At 38.4% G+C, this 9,127-nt stretch overlaps 2 protein-coding genes across 2 annotated transcripts; both read right to left on the bottom strand.

Annotated features, from left to right (window-relative positions):
• LOC18772344 (probable esterase KAI2) lies at positions 380-1,988 on the bottom strand. The gene is made up of 2 exons (XM_007205655.2): positions 1,561-1,988; positions 380-1,109 (listed from the first exon to the last, which is right to left on the bottom strand). The coding sequence occupies exons 1-2, from the start codon at positions 1,926-1,928 to the stop codon at positions 665-667; spliced, it is 813 nt and encodes a 270-aa protein (XP_007205717.1). The 5' UTR covers positions 1,929-1,988; the 3' UTR covers positions 380-664.
• Positions 5,695-8,977, bottom strand: LOC18773708 (probable protein phosphatase 2C 78). The gene is made up of 4 exons (XM_007205295.2): positions 8,384-8,977; positions 7,621-7,988; positions 6,374-6,610; positions 5,695-6,275 (listed from the first exon to the last, which is right to left on the bottom strand). The coding sequence occupies exons 1-4, from the start codon at positions 8,643-8,645 to the stop codon at positions 6,006-6,008; spliced, it is 1,137 nt and encodes a 378-aa protein (XP_007205357.1). The 5' UTR covers positions 8,646-8,977; the 3' UTR covers positions 5,695-6,005.

Raw genomic sequence — 9,127 nt, 5'->3', positions numbered from 1 at the left:
AAGCAATTGATCACTTTTCCAAATGGTAACACAACTCTACCAAGTACTCTTCTTTACGCTGGAATTTGCATACTAATGTTGTGATTTTTGGGCTGAATTTTGTTGGCATTATTGCTGTGATTTTTAGGATTTCGTGACCGATTGGCCTGCCATCATCAATATATGTTTTGAATCGAACTCGAATGCAAGGAGTGGACATATTCTGAATTAGCGTGGACACAGAGTCCGAATTTGCAAGTTTGAACGTATTTGAAGGAACGGAAACAATACACATGTTCACACCATGTTTTGCAAGTTTGAACGCATTTAAAGGAACAACGATTGTTACGATACACGTGTTCACACCATGAAAATCTTCGCACAAGATAAAGGGGACTGATTTTAAGAAATTTTCCATGTCTTGCAGCATGTCTTAATAATAAAAGCTTGATTATAATTTATATAAACACCATGAATCCAAGCTTTCATACTAAAAAAGCGCGACGTGTCACAATAACACCCATTCCTTCACATGACGTGGTCCACGACTTTTGAACACGACAGCGACCCGTGTCCACACCACAAATAACCTATCGTCCCAAAGCTAACTAATCACTCCCAATCTAGCCATAGCCCCACCACCTACATTATTATTATTATTATCATAATTATTTTTTGACAACAATTACGCCGCAATATCATATCTAATGTGCCGGAGCATCACCGGGATAACAATATCCGGCGAGCTCAGCTGCGGAAGATGACCGTCCGATGACATGACCTCCACGATCGACTCGCCGCCCAGATTCTGGTGCAGATACTCTGTGACGACGACAGGGACAGCGAGGTCTTTTACGCTCTGCAAAATGTGGCAGGGCACTGTGATCAGATGGAGAATTTGTCTCGTGTCACTCTGGAAGATGGTTTGGGCGACGCTGAGGGCAATGTCGGGGCGCATGTTGAAGAGGGTCCGGCTGAACTCCTGGACCGCCACCGAGTCCAAGTCCCCGCCGACCGCCATGGGTGCGAAACCAGAGCACCAAGCCTTGTAGTTGGATCGGATGGCATCGAACAGCTGCTCCAGATCTTCCTGCTCGAACCCGCCGTAGTAGTCGACGTCGTTGAGATACCTGAATGAAAGATTGTTTGGGTTTGATTAATAAATTGGTTAATTGGGTTTTGGAAGTGGAATTAAATAACATAAAAATGATTGAGCAAGATCGGATAAACTAATATATTAATCCAAAGGTTTAAGTAATTGGGTTTGTGGGGTTTTAGGTTAACTAGTTAATTAGATTGATGGATCCACTCCCAGCAAATCGTCATGCATCTTTCGAGATTAAGAAATTGGGTTTTGTGGAACTGTAGGTTAATTATCTAATAATTGACTTGATTAGTTAATTAGATTGATGGATCCACTTCAGCCAACCCAGCAGAACACTGTTGCCCTCCACTTTCCCGGAAAGAAAACAAAATTATTAATGGAATAAAAAGGTAAATTTGGGTTTGTGGGACTTGAGCGGAATTGTATAATAATTGACTAAGATAACCGGTTAATTAATTCATGGCCGCGGATCTTACCTAGGAGAGGCGCCGACCATGACGAGCTTGGTGAAGAGGTCGGGGCGGGTGATGGCGGCGATGGCGCCGACCATGCCGGAGACGGAGTGGCCAACGAAGATGCAAGACCCGATCCGAAGCTCCTCCAGAATGGCGAGGAGGTCGTAGGCGTAGCCCTCGAGGGTGGCGTAGCGCTCGAAGTCGAAGTATTCGGGGTTTGTCGTTCCGGCGCCCATGTTGTCGTACATGACGACTCTGTAGTCGTCGACGAGGTGGGGGACGAGGTGCTTCCAGACCGACTGGTCGGTGCCGAAGCCGTGGGCTAGGACTATGACCTGCTGGCCTGAGCCCAGGACCCGCAAGTTGTGAGCTTCTTCTACAATTCCCATTTCAAATGGCTCTCTCGATGGTTCGGTGGCTCGGTGGCTCTCCCCCTCTCTGGTCCTTGTTGGGTTGGTTGACAAGCGTGTAGCTAGTACCACATATAAAAGAGTACCTGGTGATAAGATCAGTGAGAGAGCAATTATCGGGTGTTGATCGTGTACTGGAGCTTACTGTGCGTACCATTTATTGTTTTGACTAGGACGCTACTTGGCAACTTGAGGAGCTATTTGTCGTTACAGCAGTCAATTGGGTCTAGCCGAATGAAGAAGGCATTCACCCGTAAATTTGTAATATTAAGTTTGAATCTCTATAGCACTTTGAAAATGTGTATTTTAGAAAATGAAAAATTCACATCCAAAATATATGATATGCGAAACTAAACTCTAATTATTAAAATTACAAACAAAAAAAAGTTTATGAATACATGTCTGATTGTAATTTGACTGTAACGACTCCTTACATGCGAAGAGCCAAATATTTTTCATATTATAAAGAATTATTTTTATGTATTTCTATATCTATGACATTGACTCATAGTTCAAGTGGCTTATAGGACCATGAGACATGGTACTAGTGGGCATGGTGGAACAATGAATTAGTATTTTAGAATAAAGAATATTTAAAAAAAAACTAGGAAGATGGCAAGTCAATTGGTTTAGTTTGTTAGTTCTGTTCACAAATGTGTAACTAAAAATTTGAAACTGGCATTCCAGAAATGTAACTAAAAACAAATCCCTCGTTCGAGATGTGTGTACGGTTTGAATGGTGACCAATACATTGTATGAAGGCTATTTACATCTCTCTCTCACTCGTTGAAAGTTGGAATATTTCCAGAAAAGGAAATTTGGAATATTCTGCGTTTGTTTTGGGACAATAATACAACGTCGAGTCTGTTGAATATTCAGCTCTTTAGTATAAGATCTCCAAACAAACAAACTTATCATATCGCTATCTTCATCGATGGACCTAAAATAATCAGCAATTATTAGCTGATATTTTGGCCACTATACACCTCAACACAAAAAAAAAAAAATGAAATTGGAGAGGAGGAAATCGAACATAGGACTTAGAATATGTATAGGTAAATGCCCTTTAACTACTTAAATTATAAGTCCTTTACGCCAATATTTCTTTTTTAAAAAAATCCAAAACCAAATCAAATTAATGCAATGAAAATCAACGGTGGTTGTTGGAGTGATCACAATTCACAAGTATGGTAATGAGTTAGAGATATTTAATCAACATTTCTAGAAGGGTTATATATATGAATTGTGATTGTTATTGGTACTTGTGCACCAGTTCTCTTTATGATAAATGCGAGTCTAAACTCCGCGGGCTGCAGCTATGCGGGGGACGACAACATCTGCCCTGCCACGAGGGCAAGCTTCAACTCACCACAACTACATTCATTACGTAATCTACTGTAGAGTTGGGGCCTGCCCGCATCCTAGCTAGACCACCGTGGATCGATCATACCTACTAAACTTCATGAATCATATACTTTTTTTTCTTCTTAATTTTTGTAAACAAAATGTGTATGTGTGCGTGTGTGTGTGTATATATATGTATACTTTATGATTATACAAAGTATTATACTTCTAGCTATGCTAAGGAATTTGCTTTTGTTAGGTTAGTGAATTTTATATTACATCAACGGTTGATAATAGTTCACTAACACAATCCAACAAGAGAAACCAAATTTGAAAATTTGTGAGAGGTACATGTTAAGGGAAAAATAAAAGAACATTATGGAAGTATATTATGTCACAATGCCACTCTCCTAGGATTCTTGTATTGTTTGTGCCAATTTGGGGATTTATGCCCAAATAACCCCAATTTAGGTTATTCTTGAGTGGTCAAATGATATCTGATTCAAGTGATTTTTTGTAGAGATGATCTTTGAATGAGTATGTACAAAATAGACAGTTTGGATTAATGAAATACAATTCGGAGTGAGGCCTACAAGGGGTATCCCTCAAATAAGCTTATTTGAGGGATCCATCAATGGAAGCTCTCTGTATATATATATATATATATATATATTCTAACTTAAGATTTTTTTTAAGAACATATCCCTAAATTAATATCTAATTTTGTTGGGTTTTGTTGTACGTCACTGTCTTGTTTTTTCTGAACATTTTGAAGGCGGTGGACCGATGGTTCACATGGAATACTTGCCAGTAAAGAACCTTGTGATAAGATCACGCCACTGCTATACTAGGTTTGATGAAAACAAAGAACCTAATTGTATAATTTTTAATGAGTGCTACTATTTCCACCTCCTTGTCCTATTTCTCCACCCACCATTATTCCTAAAATGCCCTTTAATTCATTTTGAAGAAAACACTAACACACACACCCTATCAATGAACTTTCGCCAATGTCCCACAAAGTCAAGCCATTCGCATAAGTTTCAAAACAAATGCCTAGAACTTCAAAACAAAGCTCAAATAAAACTTTCCAACTCCTTGAATCTCAAATACAATTTCACCAAACGAAATATATGCACTTCTGCTAAATACCCACAAAGTCAAACCATTCCAAAGCTTCAAGGGATACCCAAAAACTCCAAAACCAATCTTAAAACAACCCTAGTTTTGTTCCAATTAGCTTTAGAAACCAGCACTCGCTCCAAGCTCATATTCTTGTAATACCAAAACCACAAATCTTAATTCTCTCTGTAGCCTTAACCCCAAAACAAAACAAAAAAACAAAAAAATTCAAGCAAACAAGCCAAAATTTTTACTGAAATTGAACCACAAACATCCCACGAAAAAACACCTCCCAATTTTAGAAACTCCAAAACGAACCTACAAATTTTAGTTTTTTTTTTCTTTTGGGTAAAGAAGAAAACCCACCTAGAAAATTCTTCGAATAGTTCACAAGACAGAGTAAACGCAAAGAAACATAGAAAAGTAAGATGAGAGGAATTACGCTTTGACTTGAGGAAGTGATATGGTACAGAAGTCATTTCACAAATGGGTAAATTTGTCTTTAAAAGTTTGAAGATAAAGTGGGTGGGAAAATATGACAGATGGGTGGAAATAGTAGTATTCTTTTTAATGGGCTAATATCATTATCCCCTAAGATTTGGGGTCATTCATGAAATGGGCCACTGAGGTTTAATTTTGTCAATTTACCCCCTAATATTTTAAAATTCGACCAATTTACATGTTCCTTCTATTTGACTGTTTGGTCTTTTGTTAAGTGATGATGTGACAAATGCACAGTCCACCTTTTTAGCTTAAGTGTAATTAAATATTAAGAAATAATATTAAATTTTTAAATAAAAACCTATCTCCTTTCTCTCTCTCCTCCCTCACTTTGTTGAAATCTGGCAGCCCCTTCTCCCTCCCAGTTGTATAATTTTTTGGGTAAATTACTCAAATGGTCCTCAAACTTATACCTAATTTACATTTTGATCCCTCAATTAAATTATTCGTTCAAATGGTCTATCAACTCTATATTGTTCGTTCCAGTGGTCCTACCGTTACATATGTCAATATTTTCGTTAAATATGAGGGCAAATTGGTTAAATCTAACAAAAAATTAGACGGTGGGACCAATGGAGCGAATAATATAGAGTTGATGGACTATTTGAACGAATAATTTAATTGAGGGACCAAAATATAAATCAAGTATAAATTTAAGAACCATTTGAGTAATTTACCATAATTTTTAATATATAGTTATTAAATGTTGGTCGGTGAAAGATGAACACGTATTCAAGCTCATTCGCACAAGATATTAAGGGGGCAAAAGAAAAAAGGGGAAGAAGAAAGGAGTTGTATAATGACATAAAGTTTTTCAAATTATCAGGACTGTGAGTTGCAAATTTTAATCTCAATAAATAAATCCCAGTATATACATCATGTGTAAATCACAACAAATTATACGCCGACGAGAAAAGTGCTGAAAATGAGGTCAAAGCTCAGAGCTGGGAAGTCAACAGCACCTTCAATCTGCCACCAAACTATGTACACAACCAAACCCTTCCTGTAAAATCTAGCAGCCTGCTGCACCTACTTATAAATTCTCATTTTATTTACACAATGGTGCATTTTCTTGTGCAACTGATATTCTCAGGGAATGGTGTGGAGTGATACATCGGCTTCATCGCCGTTCATGGAGAAGATATCAACAGGAACACTGGTGCAGTTGAAGAGGCTCGGATCTGTCAAACTAGCATTTGGGGAAACTTGTGAATGATCCAGGAATATCACGATGACGGTGATGTCATCATGGAAATGGCGCCTTACCCCCTTTTCGATTCTTTTTATGTCCTCATATCTCAATTCTCTTTTCTTTGCAGCCTCCTCAATCGCAGCTCTGACCAACCGCTTTGCTATTCCCTGTAGTTAAAATTGAAGCAACTCTTAATATCTTATACTTTTATAGTCAGTTTTATAAATGAACACCAACAGAGAGATAAATTTTGCCAGGGACTTACAACTCTTGAATTCTTTGAGACGATTTTAACAGCTGCTTCATCACTCAAATGCTCCCAGAGACCATCTGTTGCAAATATCAAAAACATGTCCTGTGGCTCTAACTTCCGAACTAATATCGAGGGTTCTGCTGTCATAACAGGCCTCTTTAAAGGAACAGGTATACCGAAATGGTGGAAGAGCGGATCTCTATTAAACTCGGGTTTCTTCAAGTAGACGTCACCAATTGACCTTGACACCTACAAAAGAGAGGTTTCATCAGATCACAGGCAGATTCAAATATGAAAGAGGTAAAGCAACTACTCTGAAGAATAATACATTCACTTTTACAATGTATCTATGATTTATAAACTGATTACCACACAACTAAATTTTCATCGTAGGGGCTCTGTTGGAGCATGCATCATCATATCTTTATGTGTGTTTCTGTAATGGGCATTAAAATTATCATGACTTTTAATTGCTTATGAGAGTGTCAAAAAGGTCACATACACATAACCAGCTCAACTGTGATTTTGACTAGTCACAGACTCACAATACCCTAATTTTTAGGTTTTCATGTGCATTCTATGAACCATCACCCCATTTGCTTAAAATACTCAAATTCTTAGCTGGCTGGAAAGTTGCCAAAGAGGCAAAACCCGTGAAGATAGAAGGATATCGATAAACAAAGGGAGAATACCATATCCACATCAAATTGTGGACTTTTCCTTCATAGACATCAAGAAAGAATGATTGTAAGAATCTATTCCTTGAAGAGTTATCTTCAAAACAATGCACCTAAGCAGAGCAGGATCACATCTTTCAAGAACGAGGTTCATGCTTTGGAACAGTATGGTATTACTGCAGGGAAAAATAACATATTAAAGGCAAATCCACCCCTTTTCCCCCAGATTCTAATTCATCGTGGAACAAAACCTCGCATTCAGATTTGAAACAACTTACCCTTAAAAATGAAAATATTTTGAACTTCCCCAAAGGAAAAATAAAATAAAATTGTTAACTCTCTAGTTTAGTACTCCATAATATGGTACATACTGGGGAAAAGCATCAGTACTAACGTTATTACCATCATGACAAGACAGTAGGCCAAAAATAAATTCCATCAAACTGTTATCAATATAGTCATCTGATATTCCAGGACACATTAAATTTGCTCCTAACATAAGTCAAAAATAGATATGTTAATCAATTCAGAAATACGGACGGGCCAGAGGATCAATGAAGTAAAAGAAGCCACATTTTGTACCTGAATAATGCCCTTAATTCGCCAAACTCCACGAGTGTACACCACAATGTGTGCATCATCAGGGTGAAGATCCTTAACCTCCTTCCTCACTTCCTCCACTGCAACATTGTGATCTGTAGACAATCGCTCTGCCACAACCGCCTGCCCCTCTGATGCTCTCCGGCCAAGAACTGCCCTCGAATCTCCGAGATTAGCAACATATAAAACACCATTTGAAATTGCGCCAACCAAACAACATGAACCTACGGAAGCAATCTGCGGCCGGACAGGCCATGATGCCTTAACCAAGTCCAAGAACTCTTCCTCAGTTGCATCAAATGCCTTCCTTATCACATCCTCTGACAGTCCACCTTGCTCAATTGAAAACTCTGAAGAATAAAAAACCAACTCAATTTAAATAAAAACAAAAATCTTTCCCTTTCATCTTGAAGAAAAGTTGTGAACTTTATCATAATAATAACCCAAAGAAAAATACCCATCTGATTAATTGATGAAAATATTAAGTCAAAGGAAAAACAATAGAATAAGAACACAATAAAGCATGTTCTATGTTGGTTTGAATTTCTTCAAAGTTGAATAGCTACTTGAGCTAAGCAAATCTGTATGATCTATAAGTCAAGTGGAGGTCTTTTTGGTCTCAAGACATAAAATTCTTCTTGTAATTGAAATGTAATTACTGAATATACAAGAAAATAAACAGCTAAAAAGTAAAAACAAAAACAGGGTTGGGTGTTTCTGTAGAGCTAGAGGGTGTACTACATACTGTGAAGGAAGGGGAAGAGGCGATTGGTGATGAAGCGAGAAGCTTCAGGGCCACCATGGCCATCATAGACCCCAATATACGTGGCGAAAGGGGATGTGAACACCTGTCCCTGGTCTTCCAACGCCGAATTGGCTTGAACCACTGCGATCGAATAGTCCCCAGAAGAGTGGGGCTTGAGGTCCATGTGCCAAAGGAGCCCATCTCCACCATCTCCTCCTCCAAAGCACTTCTCCAATGGCCTCCGACACATCTCCAACATCATTGTCCAACTGGGTTCTCTCTGGTTTTCTGGTTACTTATTAGATTCTTTCACTTCGGTTTTTGGGAAAAACTATGAAAGAAAGAAAGAAAGAAAATGCGTGGGGTTTGGTTTGGTTTTGGTGGTTAAGGATGGATGGTGTTGGAATAAAAAGAGAGAGACGTGGGGATTCCGTGTTAAAGGGGAATGGAAGATTTCCGGGAAATTTTTTTGCGTTGAGAGAAGGGGAGTGAGAGAGGGAAGTAGGACCAAAGACAAAGACTTTGATCAATTTTATAAGTCGTATTTTAAAAAGAGAAACGGGTTTCTTGGTTTTTGGTTTTTGGAATGTGGGAGTTTGAATCATATCCAACGGTTCAAAATAAGCGGTTTTTGGAAGGTGGTGTTGAGGTGGACGGAGAAAACTTATCTTGTGATTTGTCGGATGAAAGAGAGAGAATCATATTCTTTAGGAATTTTGGGGAGCAAAAGTCTGGTCACGAATA

The sequence above is a fragment of the Prunus persica genome, chromosome G6 (genome assembly GCF_000346465.2).
Source record: "Prunus persica cultivar Lovell chromosome G6, Prunus_persica_NCBIv2, whole genome shotgun sequence".
Classification (NCBI taxonomy): domain Eukaryota; kingdom Viridiplantae; phylum Streptophyta; class Magnoliopsida; order Rosales; family Rosaceae; genus Prunus; species Prunus persica.
The sequence above is the reverse complement of the archived record's forward strand: the minus strand, read 5'-3'. Positions and strand labels throughout refer to the sequence as shown.

Coding starts and splice junctions, on each gene's coding strand:
- LOC18772344 (XM_007205655.2), bottom strand. CDS start 1,928: ATGGGAATTGTAGAAGAAGCTCACAACTTGCGGGTCCTGGGCTCAGGC. Junction 1,110..1,560: donor ATGGTCGGCGCCTCTCCTAG/GTAAGATCCGCG, acceptor TCTTTCATTCAG/GTATCTCAACGACGTCGACT.
- LOC18773708 (XM_007205295.2), bottom strand. CDS start 8,645: ATGATGTTGGAGATGTGTCGGAGGCCATTGGAGAAGTGCTTTGGAGGA. Junction 7,989..8,383: donor CCTCTTCCCCTTCCTTCACA/GTATGTAGTACA, acceptor TTTATTCTTCAG/AGTTTTCAATTGAGCAAGGT. Junction 6,611..7,620: donor GAATTAAGGGCATTATTCAG/GTACAAAATGTG, acceptor TCTCTTTTGTAG/GTGTCAAGGTCAATTGGTGA.